The sequence below is a fragment of the Blastomyces gilchristii genome (genome assembly GCF_000003855.2).
Source record: "Blastomyces gilchristii SLH14081 genomic scaffold supercont1.20, whole genome shotgun sequence".
NCBI lineage: Eukaryota > Fungi > Ascomycota > Eurotiomycetes > Onygenales > Ajellomycetaceae > Blastomyces > Blastomyces gilchristii.
This window is the reverse complement of record NW_003101663.1, coordinates 182,878-206,348: the sequence shown is the minus strand read 5'-3', so window position 1 is coordinate 206,348 and position 23,471 is coordinate 182,878. Positions and strand designations below refer to the sequence as shown.

Genomic DNA, 23,471 nt, shown 5'->3' with positions numbered 1-23,471 from the left:
CTGTGCTATCACTGATTCATTTTCTTCTTAACTGACTTCTGACTGACAGCTGTCAGAAATTATAAAAGAAGATAATAAACTTAAGTAAGAGATTAAAGATATTCTTAATAAGAGACTCTGTAGTTATAACTGATAATATTTTATAAAATAAATCTATTATAATTATCTGATCTGAACTCTGAGCTCTGTATTATCTGAAATAGCAGCTCTTGACTGATAAGAACTATATATAATCTCACTTCTGAAAAGAAGAGATTAATATAACAGACTGTATCTGATCAATTATATAGACTATTTCATTTCACTTCATAGATTTCACTGAAAGCTCTGATTCTCAGTCACTAATTCTCAGTTAAAAAACTTACAGAATTTCTATTCTTCTGTTCTGAAGCTTTATTATATATATGAAATTTCTATTCTTCTGTCTCAAAGCTTTACTATATATATGTATAAATATTCACTCTGATCACTGATTTCTGCACTTTCTCTTTTTTCCTTCTCTAATGTTTTTCACTTTTGTATTATAAGATCTATATATTATACTGATCTATTCAGTGTAAACTTCTTACACTATATATTATACCGATCTATTCAGTGTAGGCCTCTTATACTTCTTATGAATTCTTTATTTCTATTTCTATCTCTTGTGTAATTAATAGAATTAGCAGTTCTTGACTATACATAACTATATAGACTGAAGTTTGTGAATACTATTCATAACTCAGCTTGAATACTATTATACATTTAATCTCTACATTTATCTTTCTACTGTGAATACTTCTAGTAGCTATCAGTACATATCATGCCAAGCTGCAAACACCCGAATAATCGCCTGCGAGCACTTATTCTTACATATACAGACTATTGCAGCTTTTTATACAGGCTGTTATGACTTCCTCTACAGGCAGTCATGGAAGATGTGCACTTTTTACTTTTTCACTCATCTTCTATTCTAATCAGGTTTTGAAAGCATCTAATATATTGCTTCGCTTCGCTCCACAAATGAGGTAGAATTGCTGTCAGAACTACTGGGTATAGTCTTTGTTAGGCCGGAATCGCCAATTTGGAAACTGGGAAAGAACATGTAAGATAAAGGAGGAGGTTGTCCTGGCTGTTGGTGGGTTGGACCCTGGAATCTTCCTTGTCCCCTCCCCTAACCCCCCGGGGCCTCCCTTTAGTTTTCTATTTATTTATTTATTTTGCCTTTGGTAATGCGAATAGTAGAACTTGTCTTCGCCTCGTTTCAAATCGTAGCAATCCACATGAAACAACCCACCAGCCCGGGTTCCAACACATCATGAGGCCATCCACGCTCCCTTGTTGCAATCAATTTATTACGCCTTAGTTCGCATCGATCTTGTCATCATGTCGAGAAATCCGAGAGCGTGATCTTTGTATTCTCCTTACCATCTGGTCGGAAAACAGCTCAAACTTCAATGACCATCTCGGGATTAAACGTATCCTGCGTCTGTTTTCCTTTAACTCTAGGCTTCATGACTTTTGACATAAAACTGTCCGGGGCTTTAGACCCATTATTTTCTTTATTCGGAAAGACGTAGCCTCGTTGATTGCTGACAAGCCTCGTCCGCCCTCGAAGTATGTCGGTGGAATAATGCGTATGGCCAAAAATCCAACACTGCACGGTTTCGAAACATGATTGCGTATCTCCATCAAGGAGATTTGTTGCAAAGGCCGAGTTATATGGACTGCCCTCGTCCAATGGCCTTGAGGTCCCTTTCGTTGAAGGGGCGTGGTGGGAGATCACAACGATCTTCCGTTTCAGGGCAGATTCTGTTTGTCGAATTGAAGTTATTTCATCTGCCAGCCACTTCACATCGCTGAAATGCTCAGTAACATGTTTAGAAACTGTCCAGCCCTCGATATGGCGGAAGTCATTAACCGTGCTCCGAACACTCTCTTCGTCTTCTGGCGGTATATGCGAATGCAAAGTACAGCCTAAGAGAGTGATATCCTGCAAATCCACCCTCTTCTGATTCATTACAGTCAATTTATCCTTAAGTCCCGGCTCCTGCTGAAGCATATACGCCAGACGCAGGCCTTGTTCACGGGAAACACCGAAGAATTCATGATTGCCCAACACGAGATAGACTTCTAAGAATTGCTCACACTGCAAATGTAGAAAGTCACGAAAAGCTTCGTAATCTGCCAGTCGTCCAATATCGCCAGCTAGAATGAGACGATCAGCTCGCGGTGTGATATGGAAGTTGGCATACTGCTGGCAGACTTCGAGGTGAAGGTCAGACATAATCTGAACGCGCAGTCTCTTTCGCGAATGGAAGGGAGATAACAGTCTCGAAAGAGCCATCATTAACAAAGAAAATATGGTTTAGAAACACAGGTATCCCGAAGACTGAGAGAATAGGACGTGAAACTTTGGGGCGAAGGTGGTGAGCGACAAATATCTTCAGTTGTCGTTGCTCTCAATATTTAAAGATTTAAGGTTTGATTTCCCGCTGCCGGCGCCAAACCTTATCAGACCATACTGGTATACGAAATTTTCTTCTAATGTACTGTACATGTACGGAGTACCATGCTATCATTTCGGATTAAATAGGTACGGATTATGAGAGCTTCTAGAGGAACACATCTACAAAGTTCATTATCTGCCTGACATTACCAGGTAAAAAGAGATAAAAAGAGATAAAAATGATAGTATACACTTCATCAATACTTGCCTAGATATATTAGTTCATGTACTTTGCCTGTGATGCATATATTGTGACTACTTTCATGTCACAGATGGATCCTTGTGATTAGCCCTAATATACAACTCGAGACGCCGCTAGGAGTATTAGCAAATTGGAAAACAAGCAGCACGGAGATGGTTGACAGTGGATCAGCAGGCCAGCGTCCTGCTTTCTCACCCCCGATATCTGCCCCGCCGTTATGTTTTGTCGAACATATGCTGAAATTGAGGAGGCTACCACTGGTATCATAGTAGAGAGCCGTTTCAATGGGATAAACATTGAAGAGTAGTGTCGCGCCCGCTTCCACGTTTCTACAAAAAGTGGTCATCTTGGCTTCATGTTGAAGTTAGCCAGGTAACGCTACCGGGTTGAGGATTTCATATCGAACGAAGTGACATTTATCCAAGCTGAGACGACGCCTTTGGTAATTTCAAATTAGAAGAGTTAAGGAGGGCACTATAAATGGATTTGCTCTATCTGGGCTAGATTTTGATAGTGAGGTCTTTGGACTTGTTATTCTAATATTTGATGAGCGATAGATAGACAGTTGAGGCTGAGAAGAGGCTGAGAATGAAAAATGGCAGGTTTTGGCGAGAAATACCCGATTACGTATAATACGTAAATTACAGTCCCACCGCGACGAAACAGCAGCGAAACGCCAGGACGGGGCATGTGTAATTTATGGCTATTTCTAACCTCCCCGAATTATCTATCTCAACCTACTTTTTTTCCTCCCGCTGTTTCACTCCGATCCCGCTCTCCGTCGTTAGGCTCATTCCACTCACTTGTCATCTGTTCTGATTGCTATTTTCTTCGTCAGGATTTCTGCTTTCCTTCTTCTTTTCTCGGAGCCTGTATTGTTTTCTTTAACGCTTTTCCTGCCTTCCTCTCCTCCTTTCTCTTGCCCGCTCGACCGGCCCCCTTTAATATTGCAAACTCGTCGCTTTTCTCACCCCTTCTTGAAATAATCAGTGCAAAATGGCGGACGATAAGAGAAATGATGACTACGCCATTGATATGGACAAATTGGATGCCAATAACAAACGATTCGATGCTCCACCACCATCGCAACCTCGACTCCCTGCATCACGCTCCTCATATGCTCAAAGCTCCGCTCTCCCCGTATTCTCCTACTGCTGTTCTTCGATTCTGATGACCGTTACAAATAAATATGTTTTGTCAGGGACTTCATTTAACTTGAACTTTTTCCTTCTGTGTGTCCAGGTAGGCTGAATCATATCCCACTTTGCATTCCCTACTGTCCTTGGGATTGTCTGATTGACACCATATCTATTTTGTTTAGTCTCTTGTTTGCGTTGCTGCAATTCAAACTGCCAAGTCCTTGAAAATCATCACTTTTCGCGATTTTAATATAGACGAGGCGAAGAAATGTAAGCTTCCCTTTGGAAATCTTTCGTCTCTTTCTTTATTCCTATAATGGGGAGACAATAAATCTAATTCTTTAATTTAATAGGGTTTCCAATTTCTCTCCTCCTCATCGGCATGATATACACCGGCACTAAGGCCTTGCAGTTTCTCTCCATCCCCGTATATACTATCTTCAAGAACTTGACAATTATCCTGATCGCGTACGGCGAGGTGCTGTGGTTTGGAGGCTCAGTCACCGGCATGGTGCTGTTCTCATTCGGCTTAATGGTTCTGAGTTCCATCATTGCGGCCTGGGCTGATATAAACTATGCACTTTCAGCAGTAGGCGTGGATGCTACAAGCAAAATTTCAACGCTCAATGCTGGATACGTCTGGATGTTGATCAACTGCCTGTGCACTGCCACTTACGTTCTCGGCATGCGCAAGAGAATCAAGTTGACCAACTTCAAGGACTTTGACACCATGTTCTACAACAACCTCCTCTCCATTCCTATCATTCTAGTTGCCTCTCTTGTCGTGGAAGACTGGTCATCAGAGAACGTGAACTTGAACTTCCCCACAGAGACTCGCAGCCGCATTATCATGGCGATGATTTTCTCAGGCTTGTCCTCCGTTTTCATCTCATACACCTCTGCATGGTGTGTGCGGGTGACATCGTCCACAACTTATTCCATGGTGGGAGCACTGAACAAGCTTCCCATTGCCTTGTCCGGCCTCATCTTCTTCGACGCCCCGGTGACCTTCCCCAGCGTCTCCGCCATTTTCGTTGGCTTTGTCAGCGGTCTCGTGTATGCCATGGCAAAGGTTAAACAAAACTCGAGGCCCAGAATCGGCGTCCTTCCCACATCCAATCCTCCAATAAGCGCCAGCAGCCAAAGCATGAGAGACGGACTTAAATCCTAAGAATTTGGATGATATACATACTTCTCCGGTGCCCTTTTTAATGCCGACGGTGGCTACCGAAACTGAGCCCATTAACGGCTAGTCGTTTCCAGGAAGTAAACTACTGGCGCTATAAATGAATGAGGAAGCCTGGCTGATGTGTGAAACCTCAAGCATGTACGGCTTTCCATTGCAGTATTTCTTGTTTTGCATCTCTTAGATATATAAAGCTACCTCAGACCACAACATGCATGCGATACGTTCTCTTCCCTGACTGGCCTGCTGCGATCCAGGACGCAATGGCCTGAATTCTTGTTAGCAGGGGAGAATTTTTCTATTAGATTTATTGAAATATATAACCACTTTATATTTCCATCACTTGGTCTTACTGTCGAGTTTTGAATTGGCGGAGCTCCTGAAGGGTCACCATATAAAATTCGTTGCCCTTTTCTCGTTACCTCTATTTTTTCCCCTTCCTATTTTATTTTCGTTTTTGACCGTTCCCCTTCTACTTCGTCGATATTGTTTTAATCCCGTTTGCCTACTTATAATAATAAACCTTCGTGGCCTCTGTTTTCAACATATTTTTCTCGTTTCGAACCCATGTCGTTTCTATTCTTCCCATCTTCAACTTTTAAACTCATTTTCAAAATTTTTTGGAGTCAGAGTCTATTTCTTCATGAGGCGCGTGGGATAAGGATTTTGAGCAAGGCTTGCATTTTTTGCTTGCCTATTTTCCTCCTGGCCTGTTGGGTTTTCTGTTGTTTTCTGCTACTATTATTACCTCACACATTTACCTGTACATACATAAATAACTAGGGTGGTAGAGAAGAATACGGGCTGATTTCCCTTCTGTTCCGTTGATTTATTTTATTTTCTTCCAATGGGCATGTAAAGAAAATATGGTGTTAGTTTCTCTCTTTTATTCATTGAATTGTGGGTTGTGTACTGTCAGTTACTTCACACAACTTGAATTAAGGCTACCTCGAAACAAATCATTTCAAGCATTTATTAGATTATTTGAATAATGAATACTCCGCAGTTAATAAATACAAGAGAAATAACTATAGAATATCCGTGACTTATCTAGTTTCTGATTTTCATATATACAAAATAAGTTGCTGTTTCACCATGCTGAGAAAGGACAATTTTTTTTTTTTTTTTTCAGATTCTATCAAAACCTTCCAGCAACGTCCGCCTCCATCAATTTCACGCGCACCACGCTCAATCAAATATCCAACAAGTTACCTTACCTTGTAACCTTGATAATCCCACATTTTCGTGCATTTCATATTCACATTTTTTTATTTCTCTTTCTCTCTGTTATTTAACGTGATCGTCCAAGATAATCAATCCCAAAAATGGGCAAGTCCAAAAAGCCACGCATCACCAACTTCCACCACCTTGATAGACACAAAAGTAGAAGTTCTACAGCTGCTGTCAATTCAAGAGCTGGTGGTGCTGGCCCCGGTGGGCATAAGAAAATGAAAAGCTTCTCGAGAGTTTCAACGTCTGCACCGGCTTTCAAAGATGCCCAGGGGAGCGGGAGTGCAAAGGAGAAACCAAACTCGAAGAATGCGAATGCAAATGCAAATGCAAATGCACAGAGTCGGCCTCCGACAATTCCATTTCAGAAGCGAGATCGGATTTTGTTGGTTGGAGAAGGTTAGGGCTTTTTTTTTTCTTTTTTTCTCGAGCGTCTACTTGCAGATATCAGTCAGACAGCTCAGAACGATTTCTTTATGCTGTTTCTGCGTGAAGCAGAGGGAAACTTATCCCAAAAGTAAAAAAATGTATGAAACTCCTGGTATTCTAATATTTCGAAACTATTGGGGGAAACAAGCATGTATCATTCCTATCACTGCGCACAACACCTGGAGGCGCACCGTTCTTTACATCCTATCCTATTTTTGTTCCTGTTTCAACTCTCTGGATTTTACATCTACGTTCCTATATCTTTTCTGTGCTGTCATCTGCATGCTTGATATGTATGTACATATATGTACTTATATATTTCCCCTCAGCGAATATACCATTCCAAACAAGCCTGAAGGGACAATAATATCTAACATCCCAAAACAGGAGATTTCTCATTTGCCCTGTCTCTTGCGGTGCATTACGGCTGCAAAAATCTGCTTGCCACCAGCTACGATGCTGAGCAGGCACTTTATGAGAAATATCCACAGGCAAAGTTGCATATTGAGAAGCTATGTTCGCGTGGTTCAGAAACGTCTTCGTCGCCGTCTAAAATCTTGAAACGAAAGAGGGAACAGATTGAAGGTTTTGAAAGTGACGATCGCAATAACGAGGAAAGGGAGGAGCGGGACGCGAAGGATGAGAATCTGAATCCGAAAACTCAAGATATAGAAAAGCGCCCAGAGACACAAGATGCCAAGAACCAGGTCCCGAAAGTCCTCTTCTCCATCGATGCCCGTAAACTAGGCTCCGGACCTGCCGGCGGAGGCCAGGCTATACGCAACGGATTCCCTCGCGCCACCGCTCCCTTGCCCGCTGGCAAAAACAAAAATCACCGTCCATGGAAGGACGCTATTAATTCCCCCCAACATCAAAACCACCAGCAACATACCGGCCGCGGCGGTCCCTGGGACATAATCTGCTTCAACTTCCCTCACGTCGGCGGCTTGAGTACAGATGTAAACCGGCAGGTACGCGCGAACCAAGAGCTACTCGTCTCGTTCTTTAAAGCGTGCATACCGCTCCTTTCAGAGCCGGTGGTGCTGCCCACTACTTCCCAGGACGGGGATGATGGGGATGGAGATGAGTGTGACGATGACGATGATGACTGGCCTGACTCCCATTCCGAACCTAGCACCGGCAGTGATATTGAGAAGGAAGAGAAACAACACCCACGCACAACCCCAGGTCAAATCCTCGTCTCCCTCTTCGAAGGGGAACCTTATACGCTCTGGAATATCCGCGACTTGGCGCGCCATGCGGGCTTGCGTGTCGTTACTAGCTTCCGGTTTCCCTGGGCTAGTTATCCTGGTTACTCGCATGCGCGTACGATTGGCGAGATCGAGAAGCGGAATGGTGGTCCTGGGAGGGGTGGGTGGAGGGGAGAAGATAGGGAGGCGAGGATGTATGTTTTTGAGAAGAGGGGGGCTGAGGGAGTTGGGGGAGCGGGTGCTGCTGGCGGGAAGAAAAGTAAGAAAGGGGGTAAGGGGAGAGGTGGGGAGAATAGCGATGATGATAGTGATTAAGCGGGTTCAGCTCTTTGGGCCGTTATGGTTTTAATGTTGGTGTATATTATTTTTGGTGAAGAATCTCCGGAAATGACTATGCCTTCGAAGCGATGGTGGGAATTATAACTTCGATGATGTTATATATATATGTAGAAATATGTAATGATAGCAACTATTAAAAGTATGTGCCTAGTATTGAGATATGTGCGATAAGTGAAACTCCAAATAGAGGGGAAATCCCATTCCTTCCCAGCCATCCCTCCCTTAAAACGCCATGGACGGGTAAAAAAAGCAGAATTCTTAAAGAATATATAAAATCAAAAAATGCTATGAAATATAAACCTTCTTCATGTCCTTCTCGTCAAACTCCTCACCCGTCGTCGGATCCTTGATCTTCCCCGGTGCCACAAAGCCTGACTTCTTACACATATCCAGTAACCTTTGGCGCCCGTAGATACGTCCATTTGGTAAGACCATGGGATCATTCTCAACATAACTTTTGGTATGATGCGCGTACGGCATGTGGCGCGCCAGCTCGTTTAATTCAGTCGAACATATCGGGCACACGGATGTGGTTATGGAATTGGGATTGGAGCTAGAAGATGCGTAGGCGGAATGGCAGGATGGTGTCTTGAGCGCGGAGAGGCCCGCCGACAGGGCTATCTGGAGAAGTGGGCGGGAAGAGAGTGCGAGGAGGTCGTGGTGGGTTCGGATAAAGAGGTCTGAGAGGTATTGCCAGCGGGATGATGAGTACATATCCTAGACGGATGGGTTAGTTTATTTTACCTTCAAACCTTGATGGTGGAGATTAGGGGCTGTTCATGCAATTTCTTCCTCCTCCAGACTGACCTTATAAGGTGCCGCTTCTGTGTCAGGGGAGAACACGAGGAGACCAGCTGCACGTCGAATATCCTTCGCCTGAGTCTCGCTATGCGGTGACAAGTACCTTTTGGCATGTTGTCTCGCTTCAGCTTTATCACCCGCCCGCACCATCTCAATGTACTGTTGTAATCGTAGCTCGAACTCAAGATTACTCTGCAAAAACGCCCGTTAATCATCAAGTCAATCTAGAGTGCATGCTAGCGACAACGAAAATATGACGAAGAGAAAAATATACCTGAATCTTCTTTAACCCTACTTTATTCTCCCCACACCACGTCAACGCCTCCTTAGTCTCTCCTCGCCCCAAACTCTCCGCAATCCGCTGACACTGCACAAACACGCTCAAATCCACCAGGTCCTCAATCCCCTTCTCAGCCGCTAACTGCCTTGCGCTATCCACATACCCAGACCGCAGCATATAGTCCACCAATAGCCAGTTCAACCGTATTCGCGACCACTCCTCATACTTGACATCTGCCAGGCTTGGGATCTTATACAGGTCTTCAAGATGCTGGATGCGCTTCCGCGACTGCGTCAGGATCTTCTTCTCCTCGTCCTGCAAGGCCTCCATTTTCCGCTTTAGGCCCTGCATGCGGTTTATCATGGTGTCGAGAGCGGAGAGGGTTTGGGTGGCATCTTGGCTGCCGGAGAGGGAGGCGTTGGCTGTTTCTTTGAGGTATGGGAGGACATAGTCTCGTTCCCGCTCGACGATACGTTGGACAGATTTGAAGTTGCGGCGAGCGAGTTCGTGAGGGAGGCGGAGGAGAGGTTGGTCCTGTAGTTTATTATTTCCTTTTGTTAGTTATGTTGGAACTTTTGTAAAGTATGCAGTCGCGGGAGTTAATATATACCAGGAGCAGGTGGCTCTCTGGGTTGAGCTTGATGGAGGTAAGCTCCGCAGCCATGAGGGGCGGGGAAGTGGCCGCGGGCGTGGGCGTGGGGCGATTGCGGCGAAGTTAAATTAGAGAGGGTAGAGTTTCTCCTTCTGTAGCTGCTGGGATGCCGGATATTATCTGTAAATCGGATATCGCTTGTTGTTTTGCATTGTGGCAGCAGCGGAGGTGGAGGTGGAGATGGAATGACGTTTGTTGGAGAACTTGCCCAGGTGAGGACGGGACATGTGACCATGCAAGCTGGGTCACTGGATTATCCCCGATTGCTAGTTGATGTTACGCATTACAGAATGCAAAACGGAGAGAGGCTCTTCATTCAGAGATAATAACATTCATCATATTGAGATATGCAAGAAATAAAGCTGGTTCTTTGTATTTCCAAATACAAAAACTGATAACCAGCCATGGAATAGATGACACAAACATACATACATTGAACACACTCACACGTAGACTCCTTGGAGAAATTATCGCATTTCGCAGAACACATTCACAGGAAGATAACAAGAAAAAATTGACAACAGGAAACAGAACTCCAGTTTTTCCCAAAAACTCCGCGAAGAAAAATGTAAATAGACAAAACAACAGGCCAGAAAGGCAAAGAACTTAAGCAAGGGAGCAGAGCAAACGAATATGATACAAGAAAATCAAATAAAAAGGAAAATAACGAGTCAGTGTCGAGAGCAGCATCGGTTTGGAGGGGAAAATAGTAATAAGCCGCTTCAAGACACAATCCTTTCTTTCCTTTTCACATGCTCCATTTTACTCGCTCTCATCGTCGCTCTTTGCCGCTTGTTTCGATTTTCTTCTTTCTTTCTTTTCCTTCTTCTCCTTCTTCTCCTTCTTTCTGCGTTTTCGTTCGGCCCGCTCCTCGGCAGTCTCGCCCTCGCGTCGCTTCCGCTTCTTCTCGTCATCTTCTTCCGCGGCCGGCGAGCTTCCATTTACTTGAGGAGCTGGGGCGGATTCCTTGGCGGCAGCAGGAGCAGCAGAAGAATCTCCTGCAGCACTAGCTAATGGGGCGTTGAAATCCTTGTACTCAGCGTTCCATTTCGCGGGAGTTTTCTCGTTTGGTCGGCCATATTTCTAGACAATAGTTAGTATAAGTCGTCAAGGTGGACGTAGGAAAAGGAAATGAGACTAACATCAAGTTTGCCATCAGACTTGAGCTTCTTCTTTTCCAATGCAACCGGACCTAGACCCCATTTGCGCGGGTAGAGATCACGCTCCATGATACAACGCTTCACTTTGGCCACGACACCGTGATCGCACGTCGAAAGTTCGACGGTCGACATTTGGGCGATTGCGATGGCAATAGCCTCACCCTTGGTAGTCATGAGGACTACTTCTTCGTGGATTTCAATTCCCGCCTCTATAGGGAAAAAGTTTATCAGCTTCAAATTCCCACGCAAATTTGATATCTTTGAAAAAGACACCACCATATGACCACTTACCAAACCGCAACAATCCAGGAATCATAAGCTTAGCACCATAGCAAACGGCATTAACAGCGCTATCCTTAACTACAATGCGCTTGTACGAGGTAAGCAAGCTCTCCAGCGGCCGGATAACCCGTCGCAGATACGATTCGTCACGGTTATTATCCATCATCCACTGTGCATCAAGCACATCATGCAGCGTCACCATCCCATCCTTCTCATCCATCGCTCCACTCCTTACTCGCCGCAGCTCCTGCATATGCGCACCAACACCCAGCAACAGTCCTAGATGCACACAAAGCGTCCGAATATAGGTACCCGCCTCACAGCTCACCCAGAACACGCCCAGATGCCTATCGTTGTCGAACTCATATAGCTTGCTTTCGTGGATCGTGCGGATACGCAGCTGGCGTTTGACAGCGGAGATCAAGGGCGGGCGTTGGAAAAGGGCGCCCGTGAGGGTCTCGAGGGCGCGGGCAAACTGCGCTTCTCCGCCGGGGATCTTATCGTGCAGACGGATCACACACACGTACTCCTTTCCGGCGCCTTGCTGGGATTTGACGAGGCGCGTCGCACGGTCGATACAGACAATTAGGCACCCTGTGACCTTTGGGTCGAGGGTTCCGCTGTGACCGGTTTTCTCAACTCTGTGGAATTAAAATCCAGGTTGTCAATTTTACGCCTTGCTTTATTTTTCGCATTTCGCCTCCCCATCTCGAGGTAAAACGAGCAGGTAAAAACGAACCTCAATATCCTCTTCATCCATGCCACAACCTCATGACTGGATGGATTCGACGGCTTGTCCAGGTTAATGACACCAGAACTAATATATGATTTCAGGTCGCGCTTCAGGGGCGTGCAACCAGCCGGGATGGGAGTGAAGTGACCGGTTCGGACGAGCACTGTATAATTTTCCAAGCGGTCAGTTTCCTTCCAACTAAAATTCCACAACAAATGCCCGAGGGGGAAAGAAAATATTGAGTATGTATATATTTCATATTTATAGACACAAGGGACATACGTTTATCATAGTTCTTCAACAACAACGGCCACTCTGATGTCGGGATGGCGGGCGTAACGGCCTCGGGCTTGATGGCGAAGTCGACGTCCATTTTTCCTGCGTCTGTGGTCATTTTGGAATTGATTGCAAAGATTTGACCAAAACCGGATTGCAGACAAAAAGGTTGATAATAGACGTAGTCCCGACGGTCTACTCTTGCTCAGGTGGAGAGAAGTCGACTCTTGTATCGGGTTTGCCCAGCCAATTTTGCAGTGCGTCCAAAGTAAGTCGATTTTTATTTTTTTGGGCGAAGGAAAAGCTCTGGCGCACAAAAGTGATTTAGCGTGGAAATTGTTGGATTATATCACGTGATGAAATATTCAATCCATGGATACAGTTTGACTTCGCAGGACGAATGCGAATGATGGAAGAAATGGGATCAATTCATATCGCACGTTACGCATGCTCATAATAATTGCAATTCCAGTGAGTAACCATATATATCCTTAAACCTTCAATCATCCGTGTATCTCGTTCTATAAATGCTGCAAATTAAAAGCAAGATGGACACAGTAAAATAAAATATCACCCAAGTCTCCGGCCGACACCCCTCCCACTCCAAGAATCGCTAGAGAACCAACCACTCCCCGACCCGGACGCCTTCGCCGCCTCCCGTGTCTCCCTATCACCAGGGTGGTATGCCACACCGTACGCGCGATGAGTCTGGTTAATGTGATGGGCCCCAAACCATCTCTTCACAAACACGGGCGTCCATATAAACTGTCTTCCACGGCCATAGGTGGGGTAGATGCGGGTGAGGAACTCGTACAGATGAGCGGCTACGAGACCGCATGCTGCTGTCCATGCTGCATGCGGGCCCCTAATCACCAATCTAAGGGCCAGGGTGGCCCAGGGGAGCATCTCGACGGGGATTTGGACGACATAAAAGTTTTCCTTTTTGCCGGCGTTGGCTTGGCCGTGGGTGTACATGAAGGCGATTATTAGGGCTGGGTTGATAGGGCGGGGTTAGATTCGAAGATTACTTCTTTTTTAAGTGTTTATAGAGTACAATCATTCTCATATGCATAGGTTGGTGTTCTTCCAAACTCGTACCTTGAGTGAAAATCCCGGCGCCTACGAGGCCACCTGCAGTAAACTATTCGGGCCGGTCAGCCTCTCTTCTATATTCTTAAAGTACTAGTAATATCACGAGAGGTGTAGAAATAACAGTGTATAGAACATAAATGAAGACACAAGAAAGACGCTGATAAGTTTATATAAGGATACGAAATAAAAGGATTAATTTCAAGAGGGAAATGTAGGAACCCACAACCACCATGCGAGAAACAGAAATATTCTAGCTGGTTACGCATCAGATAATCCCACCATGCCTACACCGCATACAGTCCATAAAAGGATTGATTGCGAATGATTGGTCTGCACGAGATGTAGGGGTAATCTTCCTCACGACCAGGAACCGCTTCAGCTAGAATTGGCTGGGCGGGCAGATATGCGGAGGGCATGGAAAGATAAGAGAAGTAAAAGTGAAACCAGGCAAACAGAAGGTACTTACCAGAATCACTGTGCCTACGAAAACAACATAAGTGAAAAAGTCGCCAGGGATAGAAAAGCGTGGCGAGTCTCTTTCCAGACCGCTGCCATATTTATACACTGTTGACGTAGAGTAAAGTTGTTAGTGAGGATAGTGGGCGTCGAGGCCGCATTTTTTTTCTTTTTCCGTTTCCACCATGAAAACAAGCATTGTCGCCTCTCATGGCGCAAAGTGAATCAAAACCAAAACAAGAGACCCTACTAAAGTAAAGATCGAAGATAAAGTTCAGGTCCGAGTCTGTCAGAAGAAATGAGGTGACTAGTCTCCAGACCTCGGGAAAGATCTTGAAAATAAAGGAATGGTGGTAAAAGATCCTAACTGGACTGAGAAGACCGCCATAAACGAGCAGAGACTCAATAAATGCGGCCGCAGTGATCGTCCTATGTGTATGGGAGGAGCCATCAGTATTATTGTATACAAAACGCGAGCCGCGAGCGCCGAGAAAGGTAGGTTCTTGGGGGGTGGGTTCCTTTACCTAATCACAGGCGGTGCACTCCAGAAAACATCCATCTTCTAAGTGTGGTGTTAAAATGTCAGAAATGCAGGTTCCGTTCACATTCACATTGTCGTGAGCAGAGAAAAGAAATTGAAGGGAAAGAATCTTTTTGGAGGGAGTTGTGTCCTCTACGAGTTTAAATAGTTTTGCTCTCGCTGCAACTGAGCTAGCTAGGTTTGGTAAGCGTCGCCGGTGAATTGTTTCGCCGCAGAAGCTGCCTAGCATCCCGTGATCTGTGGAGCCCTAAATTCCCGGCATCTTTCCGTGACATCAAGTTAATTACCGGCCACGACATCCTGCGAAGAATCTTCCAGGTTATTATTAAATAAGTTATTTGTAGAACCGAAAGGTATCTAGCTACTTGACAGGTTAACTGGTACTTCCATTTGCCCTATTCAACTATCAACGATGTAGTCCCATCAGCACGTAACGACTGTTTGTTGAGCCTACTCGACCAGCTCTGATCTCCTACTTACGTGAACAAAATTTACCGCCATTTCACCCCCAGATAGCCCATTATTAATTCAGCAAATATGACCAAGGCCATCACATATAACACCGTCCGCCATTTCAGCTTTGTGGGAAGCTAACATAGAGCGAGGGTCAGCTTACTTTACTTATGCTCACATCCAATCGGAACATACATTTGTGTCCTACTATGTATATTCGGGAGACAGGGACGACTTCTCACATTTAACTTTCCCACGGCCGTCTCTGGGAGCTTGAATTTGCCTTCGATTCGGCTTCCCGTGGAAAACGCCTCTTGGGCATTTTGCGGGCAACCTTCAATATAAAACTGTCTCGCCTGGTTCCTCCGGGTTAGTCACACCTTTCACAATCTAGCGTCTGCTCATCCCTTTTTAGCTGCCCAGGGCGCTTTGTTGGTTACCCGTAGGTGTGTGGGCCTACTCAGCGCGTCGGTCTGCCAGCATTCACCGAGTGAGTCAGGCTGAGGTTCCTCTGGTAAAACTGGCTGTGGAAGACCCAAGGGGAGAGGAACCAGGTTCTCCAAGAAGTAATCCCCCAGAAGCCCCCGCAATGCGGTCCCTATTGTGTCGCGTGATGGCGCCCAATGCGATGGAGGTGAGACAGCTACGTATCATTAGTTATAATAAAAGTCCAAATTGATCCTGGGATTGTTGCAACCTTTGGACCAACTTGAGAATGCCTCTATGAGGTTATGCTGTTCTTCAACCCCAATTTCCTTCATCAGTTCTGCATTGTTATAGTACATGCACAGTTCCCTTAACTGTCAATCCCCCTTCAGGCCCCTCAACCCATATATCCCATGGTCCAGCGCCAGCACTCCCCCCGTTACCTTTCTGCTTAGCACATATCCTCATCTCCCGCTCCACGAACAACGGTGCCAGATTCCGATACTCAATGCTCCCAATTACCGCCTGTCCAGCGGAGATGTCAGATATGTGGTTCTGGAATGCCGTAAGTATTAGAGTGAGAGTAAGCGGGCCGTGGACTAGTACGTCCGGGTACCCCTCGACATCTCGTGCGTAGCTGGGATCCAGGTGGATGGAGTGCGCGTTGAAAGTGAGGGCTGAAAAGCGGAATAGAAGGGACCGTGACGGGATGAGAAGATGGCTGAAGTCTGGGTTTGTTGGCGCTGTTGAATCTTTGTTAGCCCATGGTCGAAGAGGGAAAAGAAAGATGATGAAGAAGAAGTCCTCCAGACGAACCCTTAACAACCTTCCTAAACCCCCCGTCCTTTCCAGCCCCGTCCACAACCCCGTCCCTATCCCTCATAAATACCAAATTCCTCCGCTCAACCACAACCGCATCTCCCCACTCCCCTTCATCCTCCGTCCACACTCTCCTCTTAATCACCGCCTCATCCTCCCCCTCTCCAACAACGGCAACCCGCCTCTCAACACTCACAAACACCTTCTCCTCCCCTTCCCTGCCCTTCACAGACACATCTCTAATCCCTTCCATGCACACAGCACGTTGCCCATCTAGTAGCAGCGGTTTGTGTCCTGGAGCCTTTGCGGCATTATGATCATTAACATTATTATTATTATTATTAATATTATTATTGTTGTTGTTGTTGGACCGCCACCGCACCCAGCCCCCGGCCCACATCCGCCGGTTAAATGGCGGGCCTGGGTAATGTAATATATCCGTGCCATCAGGTAGGAGCTGGGAGGTGGGGACCTGCGGTGGGAAGTAGACTAGGTGGTGACCGGCAGGCATAGGCGGGGGGTTCAGGGCTGAGGATGGGAGGGTAGATGTTGTAGTAGTCGCGCTTGTTGGTGGTAGTTGGGCATTGTTAGCGGTTGCTGTGGTAGGGACAAAGCCCGTGAGGGAGAGATTGAGGAGATGTGATTGCTGTGGGGTGAGATAGTCGTAGAAGAGCGGGAGGCGGCGTTGGGGTAGTTGGTCTAGCTGTGTGCGGAGGGCGGAGGAGGAGAGGGTGCGGCGGGATTGGGAGTGTATGATGCGCGGTAGCAGTGCAGAGATAGATGGCCGCTTACACGGACTGGCCAACATGGTTTGTCGGAATTGGTGACAATTGGACTAGCCAGCAGTCTTGAGATAGCTCTGGCTACTAGGTGCTAGCTATAGTTTTCAATCATCGGAGTTGTGGTTGCTAATTATTAACTAGTTATTGTTGTTGAGGAGTTTTGATTTTCTCCGATGCTATCGTTTAAATATTTGAGATATTTAAATAATAACCACATCCACCATGCGCTCCAAGATATGCGTAGCGGGGTAACTATTTTCACCAACTACGGAAGAAGACTCTGCAATTTCCAATTGATACCGGTATTGTTTCATTCAAAAGGCACATTAAGCGGACAACACTCTATCAACGGGGACAAACTACAACACTGCGCCATGTCCGCGTCTCCCCACAAGGAGCTACGGGTCACATTCCTCGGCCCGCTGGCTTCATTCTCGCATCAGGTCAGCAAGAAATACAGCCGTTTTGATATGCTTTTTCTTTGTCATTACCCAAATTCCATTTCGATTTCGCAAGTTTCTATTCTACACCCCTTGAGAAGTAGATAACTAAGGAGGATTTGAATCAATTGAAATCCCATCGAGCAGGCAGCCCTGGACCTCTTCCCCACATCCACCACTACGACCACCTCTACAACGAGAACCGTCACTCTGCTCCCTAAACCCTCCTTCGCCGACGCCTTTGCCGCCATCCAATCCACCGAGGCAGACTATGCCGTCATCCCTTTTGAGAACTCCACAAATGGCTCCGTCGTGCAGACGCTCGACCTCCTGGCCGACCGCGATGGCCGTTACCATGACATCGTCGTGTGCGGCGAGTACTATCTAACCGTCCACCACTGTCTGCTTGTCCGTAACGAGGATGCGGCTTCAGGTACATAGAACATATCGCATATATATATATATATATAGTTTATACCACGCAAAGAATCATCCTAACAATCTTTATATATACACACAAAAATAGATCCCGAAACCATCTACCCGCGCATCTCAAAACTGTATACCCACCCCCAAGCCTGGGGCCAGTGCGAAGTCTTCCTCTCAAAACACTTCCGCGGCATCGAGAGAAAAGACACCCCCTCAACCTCCAGAGCGGCCAGCATCGTCGCGAAATACGGTAGCACCACTGCCCCTATCCCTACTCCTACTCCTGGTACTGGTGGTAACGGTGGTGGTGACAACGCAACCGGCAACGACAGCGAAGGCATCCCAGCCGCGATCGCCAGCTCCTTCGCCGCCACGCACCACAACCTCTCCATCCTAGCAGCAAACATCGAAGACCGCGCCGATAACACGACGCGCTTCCTCGTCTTGCGGAATCGGAACAGCGAGAGGACTAGGGAGGGGGAGGGAGAGGGGGGCGATTTCTATCCCACCGCCACTGCTACCTCAAGTACAGATACAACAACAACAACAGCAGCACCACCCACCAAACTAAAATCCCTCATCTCTTTCATGATCAACCACGAGACCCCCGGCGCCCTCGTCGACGCCCTCACCATCTTCCGCCGCCACGGCCTGAACCTCACCAGCATCGTCTCGCGCCCGGGCCAGATCAGGCCCTGGCAGTATATCTTCTTCGTGGAGTGTGAGCGCGTGCGCGGCGTGCATGAGGAGGATGTGGTGGAGAAGGCGATGGAGGAGTTGGAGGGGAAGACGAGCTGTTGTAGGGATTTGGGGAGTTGGGGGGGTCGGTTGGGTTAAGTGTTGGGGTATAGAGGGGCTGGGGGTGGGAGGGGGGTTGTTGCGTTATTTACTTTTCTTTTTCTTTCTTATCTTTTTATTTCTTTCTCTCTCTCTCTCTCTCTCTCTCTCATTTTTTTTTTTTTTTTTTTTTTTTTTTTTTGGGAGATATTCATTGAATGAGTGAACGATTTGTTATGTGTTTGTTTATAGATAGGGTAGCTTCTTCTCCTTTATCATGTGTCTTAGAGAAGAGCCTGAGTAAGAACTTGCTGCGGGTGGTGGCTGGTGAATGGTTGAGGTTGATAATCTCATCCCACACCACAATGGAGTCATTAAAAGAGGAATGAAAATGATGAAAATGAAAGATGAACCCGCTAAATTCCTCCTCCCGAAAGCTGGAACGTTGTTATATTGTTGAAGAGGAGGTCTTTTTCTCTTCCTTTCCCGAAGTCTATATATAGAAAGAACATATCAGTCAGCCTGCACGCGTTTCTAAAGCGAGAATGAGGATGCCGGCTGTGCAGAACGAAAGTAGATAAAATAAAGTCTATCTAATAGATAAAATATAGGTTAACGCGTAAAGATGTAGTCGCGAGAACAGAAATTTAAAAATGAAAATATAAAAAATACTAAAAAACCTTAAAGAGGGCGTAATGATAATGATAATAATAAATCATAATTATAGAGAAACACGCAGTCTGGGAAAAAACCGATAAATAATATTTCTTGGTCACTGCCCCTTTCTAAAAAGATCTCTCGCTGTGTTACAGAGCCTTGCAGGAGAGGGAGAAAGGAGCACGTTATGTTATCGGCTGTATTTGGGACAAAAAAAGATACAAACTCTCTGAAAAGTGGAAAAAAAAATCGAACACGCCTCTCGCCTCCTTCCGATTTGGCCGCCTCTTTTGTCGCTCAGTAATCCAGCCAGGGTTTTCGTATCTAAAAGAGGACTTCTCTTGTTATATAAGAAGAAGTTGGAAAGCCTGTGTTTCTTTTTCTCTTTAATTGCTCATAGCCACATTACGGAGCTTGGATGGCCCTATAATAAAACACCAAGAATTTAATTAGATGTTTCCAAAAATGCACGACGTAAAAAGAAAGTTTGCAGTACCTCTGAGAAGCTTCGTGCTGGATTGGGCAGACGGACATAGAGCCCGTGTGGCGGCTGTCCGGGAACCTCCTTGAATGTCATTGTTAGCTGAATTCAAGGGACGAGCCGTCAGAACATCCTCCGAAGGGATTTCTGGGCAATCATCCTCGCTCTCCGCGAGGTCGCAAAACCGTCAATCTGTAGGATGCAAGTAAGATTAGCATCTGAATATACCTAGAACTGAAACAGGAGCGGGGAAAATGGGGGTTTTGCAGATATAGATGTACATACCGTCGTAGAACTCGTCCTCGGATTCGTAATCAGCCAACTGCTCAAAGTTGACTTTGTAGCGGAGAATAGCTCCGATACCACCAAAGCCCTTGACGAACTGGTTTCCTTCGCTGGACCGATCGGAAACAAACTCCAGGGTTGCTCCAAAATCTTTGTAATGCTCAGCCAGCCATTCAAGGAACGAGCTTTGGTCCTCAATTTCCATTTCCTGCCCGGTTTCCTTATCCATAAACATCTCCCGGTTAGCCTCCTGGGCCTTGGTGGTGTGGAGAATAACTTCTTCGCCGGTGCTGGCCTTGAGAACCCAGCGGGTAACATCCAAGTTTTCGTAAACGATCAACGTTTCTGCAGCACCTAGTTCCAAAGCTTTAAGAGTATCGTCCACACCGTAACAGACTCTGCCGCTATCCTGGCTGATTTCCTCGAAGTATTTGCCGATAAGTTTCTTCTCCTGAATGAATTTGACGTTGCCAAGAGTCTCAGAGGCAAGTTCAATGGCTTGGTTGAAGCCGTTCTCACCACCGTAGGAAACATCAACGACCTTGATAACCTTGGATTGAAGGCGGTTATCAAACATGTCGGACTGGTTGAGGTCGTTCTTGAAATCGGCGGATCCAGCAAGGATGATACCGGCAACGTTAACTTTGTCATTGGTGATGAAATTCTGCACTGCCAGTTCGGCAACTTTACGGACATAGTTGTGACGCTTTTCCTCTCGAAGACGGGCGAAACGCAAAGCAGACTGACCACCACGACCGTGCTTCTTGGGGAGAGCAACGGAGAACTTGTGGACTACGTCTCTGGTGTTTCCGCTTAGGGTTCCGAAGAGAGCGCCGTTACCATCCATGATGATGAATCCGAACTTCTGGTCTGACTCGAGGAGTTCGCTGAGGGCTTCGGTGTGAAACTTGTTGTCACAAAGGTAGAGGGACGTATTGATGGGCTTGAAAGGCTCAAAGTCGATGTTAATCTTCCGCTCCTTTCCCTCGGAGGTGATAATTTCACCACAGTAGATAACGAGTCCGTTTGGAGGGACTTTTGTGTAGAGCTTGAGACGCTGTTGGGTGGAGGTAATAGCCGACAGGACGGACAGGCGGTTAACTCGAGATTTGATGTTGGAAGCGGTACCCTGGGGGGGGAGTGAATATTAATACGTAATTCTTTACATTCCATCTCTATAGGAGGGAAAAAAAAAAAAAAGAATTTAAGACGAAACTGGCCACCTCGGGAGGAAAGCGTGACATACAAACTCTTCCGCCAACATCTTAGCTGCTCGTGAGACCTGGTCCTTAGGCGCTATTCAGGCAGAAAACATGTTGAGTCAGTCCGAAGTTCAAAAAACACATAGTCAGAACGCTTGGGGGCTGGTGGTTGGGTTGGAGGGGTGGTCAAGAAAAGTGAAGGCTCACGGATAATCAAGGAGATCATGGACGTTCCATTTCCACGAGCCGCCTCGAGGCGTTTGATCAGCTTCTTGACCTTCCATATCTCGATGTTCTTCTCCGCGTCGTTCGCCTGAGCCACGCTCATGGTGGGCGACCTTGGATGTGCGACCGCCGGGGGGGTAGGAGTGATATAAGGAGCACACTTGAAAGAACAGGCTGGTTAGCAACCGAATTCTGCGATATATACACCGAGAAGAGACGAGAGACGGATATAGAGAGAGGGTTTAGACTTTAGACTTTAGACGGGTAGAAGCACTCACCTTTCAGCCGGTCGACTTGTCGTTGCAGTTGGCGGAGGTTGAACAATTTCTGCAGCCGATTGTGGGGGACGAGGTTGGCTGGCGGGCGATGACATAAGCACCGCCGCAAGACGGAACAACTCCGCAGACAAATAATAATGAGCTGGAGATATTTGGTGCAATTTACTCGATGGCATGGCGAATCTATCCATTCTTTTGTCTTCCTCTACGTCCCGTTTCCGAGTGTGGCTGATTTTACAGTCCAAAAAATATACTGTCGCTATGATAACGGCTATCTCACACACCCAATTGCAGATTACATGCCAAAGCATAGAAGAGAAGCAGAAAAACACGGTGGTTACCAGTGGTCAAATTTGCTCACGTTTCTGCCATGGAATACGTTAATTAAACACTTATATGCAGAGACAGGACACGATCCAAGACGCATGTCGGTGTGCCTCTTCCAACACGGCGATCTACTCCGTACAGAGGACAATAAATAGTTAGGCTGATCACCATCGAACAAATGGCCACACCCAACCGTGGAAATCGGCCGGAATACGAGGTTTATCCTACATCGAGCTAGCAGCAAAACGCGAGGGATAAGGCTTGCTGCTGGTCCTCGAGGTATATAAATCGGAGCACAGGACGTTGAGATGATTCAAAAGTAACAAATATACCAAACACATTCAAAGTACATATACATGTACATACACCTCCCAAAAGCATAAGAAGCGAATTCTTCACAATAATATCCTTGAAAATCTATAAATTCAACCTTTCCTCTCCTGCTTTCTTCCTCACCTCAAAAAAAGCACTATCAGATTCGAGAGCAAACACAGAGCTACACAGCTACATACTTACCTATATATTTCTATACCGCCCCCCATGGCATCAGAATCCAAAGCCAAATCCGCCATCCCCGCCCAAGACAGTATCCAGGGCCTCGAAATCCACGGCGCCTTCACTGACACAGACGGCGTGATCACGACCACCATGAACGACCTCCCGGGCTACCGGGTAACCCGCGTGCTAGGCGCCGTGTACGGGCTGACGGTGCAATCGCGCAACTTGGCGGCGGGGCTGGGCATGGTGCTCAAATCCATCGCGGGCGGCGAGCTGGGCATGTTCACGACGATGCTGTACCGGGCGCGCAACGAAGCTGTGGCGCGCATGGTGGGCGAGTGTTTGCAGAAGGGCGGGAATGCGATTATCGCGCTGCGGTTTGATACGAGTGATCTAGGCGGGTTTGCGCAGGTGTGTGCGTATGGGACGGCGGTGGTTGTGGAGATGATTGAGTAGGGGGGTTTTAACATATCTATAATTTCTGTAGCATTGTGTAGTATATATACTTGATTTATATGTAATGGTTGATAAGTTGATTGGGGGGGGGGGGTGGGGGCTTTTTGAGGATTTCTTTTTGCCTCATCTTTTTCATATCTTTTTCATTTGGTTTTTACTCCTTGCCTGATTTTCATGGGTTCCTTTTCCTGTTCGTTCCTGGGCATATAAACTTGAACAATATCTTCTTGTCAATGGAGTACCTGTTGAGTGAGACATAACTCCTACAATGTACAGTACATACTACGTAGGATTTTCACCGTTCTGGGAATGCATAAAAACAACCAACGATGACGTATTTTCTCCTGTCTGCATCTTGGCAGCAAACGTGATTCCTCCACTCCATACATGTTATACATATCTACACTCAATATATCAATCGAAAAATGTTAAGGCGTGT

General features: G+C 46.3%; 9 protein-coding genes across 9 annotated transcripts; 4 read left to right on the top strand and 5 right to left on the bottom strand.

Moving 5' to 3' along the window:
- Window positions 1-700: 700 nt before the first annotated feature.
- Window positions 701-2,419, bottom strand: BDBG_07684 (Ser/Thr protein phosphatase). The gene has a single exon (XM_002621799.2). The coding sequence runs from the start codon at window positions 2,327-2,329 to the stop codon at window positions 1,427-1,429; it is 903 nt and encodes a 300-aa protein (XP_002621845.2). The 5' UTR covers window positions 2,330-2,419; the 3' UTR covers window positions 701-1,426.
- A 991-nt stretch (window positions 2,420-3,410) lies between these two features.
- On the top strand, window positions 3,411-6,134 carry BDBG_07683 (GDP-mannose transporter 1). The gene is made up of 3 exons (XM_002621798.2): window positions 3,411-3,932; window positions 4,012-4,099; window positions 4,183-6,134. Exons 1-3 carry the CDS (start codon window positions 3,687-3,689, stop codon window positions 4,998-5,000), a joined length of 1,152 nt encoding a protein of 383 aa, XP_002621844.1. The 5' UTR covers window positions 3,411-3,686; the 3' UTR covers window positions 5,001-6,134.
- A 9-nt stretch (window positions 6,135-6,143) lies between these two features.
- BDBG_07682 (uncharacterized protein) lies at window positions 6,144-8,522 on the top strand. Its single transcript, XM_002621797.2, has 2 exons — window positions 6,144-6,644; window positions 7,062-8,522. The coding sequence occupies exons 1-2, from the start codon at window positions 6,341-6,343 to the stop codon at window positions 8,198-8,200; spliced, it is 1,443 nt and encodes a 480-aa protein (XP_002621843.2). The 5' UTR covers window positions 6,144-6,340; the 3' UTR covers window positions 8,201-8,522.
- On the bottom strand, window positions 7,925-10,251 carry BDBG_07681 (protein FYV10). The gene is made up of 4 exons (XM_002621796.2): window positions 9,916-10,251; window positions 9,300-9,839; window positions 9,032-9,217; window positions 7,925-8,941 (listed from the first exon to the last, which is right to left on the bottom strand). Exons 1-4 carry the CDS (start codon window positions 9,967-9,969, stop codon window positions 8,510-8,512), a joined length of 1,212 nt encoding a protein of 403 aa, XP_002621842.1. The 5' UTR covers window positions 9,970-10,251; the 3' UTR covers window positions 7,925-8,509.
- A 15-nt stretch (window positions 10,252-10,266) lies between these two features.
- Window positions 10,267-12,698, bottom strand: BDBG_07680 (centromere/microtubule-binding protein cbf5). Its single transcript, XM_002621795.2, has 5 exons — window positions 12,415-12,698; window positions 12,139-12,295; window positions 11,409-12,040; window positions 11,100-11,326; window positions 10,267-11,040 (listed from the first exon to the last, which is right to left on the bottom strand). The coding sequence occupies exons 1-5, from the start codon at window positions 12,524-12,526 to the stop codon at window positions 10,720-10,722; spliced, it is 1,449 nt and encodes a 482-aa protein (XP_002621841.1). The 5' UTR covers window positions 12,527-12,698; the 3' UTR covers window positions 10,267-10,719.
- A 280-nt stretch (window positions 12,699-12,978) lies between these two features.
- On the bottom strand, window positions 12,979-17,003 carry BDBG_17654 (uncharacterized protein; the record flags this gene model as incomplete). Its single annotated transcript, XM_002621793.2, has 8 exons — window positions 12,979-13,400; window positions 13,507-13,549; window positions 13,967-14,064; window positions 14,207-14,385; window positions 14,481-14,518; window positions 15,193-15,306; window positions 15,734-16,119; window positions 16,193-17,003. The coding sequence occupies 8 exons, from the start codon at window positions 17,001-17,003 to the stop codon at window positions 12,979-12,981; spliced, it is 2,091 nt and encodes a 696-aa protein (XP_002621839.2).
- A 196-nt stretch (window positions 17,004-17,199) lies between these two features.
- Window positions 17,200-18,794, top strand: BDBG_07677 (chorismate mutase/prephenate dehydratase). The gene is made up of 3 exons (XM_002621792.2): window positions 17,200-17,420; window positions 17,565-17,850; window positions 17,944-18,794. The coding sequence occupies exons 1-3, from the start codon at window positions 17,214-17,216 to the stop codon at window positions 18,681-18,683; spliced, it is 1,233 nt and encodes a 410-aa protein (XP_002621838.2). The 5' UTR covers window positions 17,200-17,213; the 3' UTR covers window positions 18,684-18,794.
- A 9-nt stretch (window positions 18,795-18,803) lies between these two features.
- Window positions 18,804-23,330, bottom strand: BDBG_07676 (eukaryotic peptide chain release factor subunit 1). Its single transcript, XM_031723197.1, has 6 exons — window positions 21,752-23,330; window positions 21,456-21,633; window positions 21,293-21,342; window positions 20,047-21,175; window positions 19,777-19,953; window positions 18,804-19,704 (listed from the first exon to the last, which is right to left on the bottom strand). The coding sequence occupies exons 2-5, from the start codon at window positions 21,574-21,576 to the stop codon at window positions 19,949-19,951; spliced, it is 1,305 nt and encodes a 434-aa protein (XP_031580315.1). The 5' UTR covers window positions 21,577-21,633; window positions 21,752-23,330; the 3' UTR covers window positions 18,804-19,704; window positions 19,777-19,948.
- On the top strand, window positions 22,619-23,032 carry BDBG_07675 (UPF0145 domain-containing protein; the record flags this gene model as incomplete). Its single annotated transcript, XM_002621790.1, has 1 exon — window positions 22,619-23,032. The coding sequence occupies one exon, from the start codon at window positions 22,619-22,621 to the stop codon at window positions 23,030-23,032; it is 414 nt and encodes a 137-aa protein (XP_002621836.1).
- Window positions 23,331-23,471: the final 141 nt, after the last annotated feature.

Excerpts from the sequence above, each read along its gene's own strand:
- BDBG_07684 (XM_002621799.2), bottom strand. The coding sequence starts at position 2,329 with ATGATGGCTCTTTCGAGACTGTTATCTCCCTTCCATTCGCGAAAGAGA.
- BDBG_07683 (XM_002621798.2), top strand. The coding sequence starts at position 3,687 with ATGGCGGACGATAAGAGAAATGATGACTACGCCATTGATATGGACAAA. Across the intron at positions 3,933-4,011 it reads TTTTCCTTCTGTGTGTCCAG|TCTCTTGTTTGCGTTGCTGC; the intron begins GTAGGCTGAATC and ends TATTTTGTTTAG. Across the intron at positions 4,100-4,182 it reads TATAGACGAGGCGAAGAAAT|GGTTTCCAATTTCTCTCCTC; the intron begins GTAAGCTTCCCT and ends TTAATTTAATAG.
- BDBG_07682 (XM_002621797.2), top strand. The coding sequence starts at position 6,341 with ATGGGCAAGTCCAAAAAGCCACGCATCACCAACTTCCACCACCTTGAT. Across the intron at positions 6,645-7,061 it reads GATTTTGTTGGTTGGAGAAG|GAGATTTCTCATTTGCCCTG; the intron begins GTTAGGGCTTTT and ends ATCCCAAAACAG.
- BDBG_07681 (XM_002621796.2), bottom strand. The coding sequence starts at position 9,969 with ATGGCTGCGGAGCTTACCTCCATCAAGCTCAACCCAGAGAGCCACCTG. Across the intron at positions 9,840-9,915 it reads CAGAGAGCCACCTGCTCCTG|GACCAACCTCTCCTCCGCCT; the intron begins GTATATATTAAC and ends AATAAACTACAG. Across the intron at positions 9,218-9,299 it reads TAGGGTTAAAGAAGATTCAG|AGTAATCTTGAGTTCGAGCT; the intron begins GTATATTTTTCT and ends GCGTTTTTGCAG.
- BDBG_07680 (XM_002621795.2), bottom strand. The coding sequence starts at position 12,526 with ATGACCACAGACGCAGGAAAAATGGACGTCGACTTCGCCATCAAGCCC. Across the intron at positions 12,296-12,414 it reads GTTGAAGAACTATGATAAAC|TGCTCGTCCGAACCGGTCAC; the intron begins GTATGTCCCTTG and ends AAAATTATACAG. Across the intron at positions 11,041-11,099 it reads AGTCTGATGGCAAACTTGAT|AAATATGGCCGACCAAACGA; the intron begins GTTAGTCTCATT and ends ACTATTGTCTAG.
- BDBG_07677 (XM_002621792.2), top strand. The coding sequence starts at position 17,214 with ATGCGTAGCGGGGTAACTATTTTCACCAACTACGGAAGAAGACTCTGC. Across the intron at positions 17,421-17,564 it reads TGGCTTCATTCTCGCATCAG|GCAGCCCTGGACCTCTTCCC; the intron begins GTCAGCAAGAAA and ends CCCATCGAGCAG. Across the intron at positions 17,851-17,943 it reads TAACGAGGATGCGGCTTCAG|ATCCCGAAACCATCTACCCG; the intron begins GTACATAGAACA and ends ACACAAAAATAG.
- BDBG_07676 (XM_031723197.1), bottom strand. The coding sequence starts at position 21,576 with ATGAGCGTGGCTCAGGCGAACGACGCGGAGAAGAACATCGAGATATGG. Across the intron at positions 21,343-21,455 it reads CATGATCTCCTTGATTATCC|CGCCTAAGGACCAGGTCTCA; the intron begins GTGAGCCTTCAC and ends CTGCCTGAATAG. Across the intron at positions 21,176-21,292 it reads AGATGTTGGCGGAAGAGTTT|GGTACCGCTTCCAACATCAA; the intron begins GTATGTCACGCT and ends CTCCCCCCCCAG.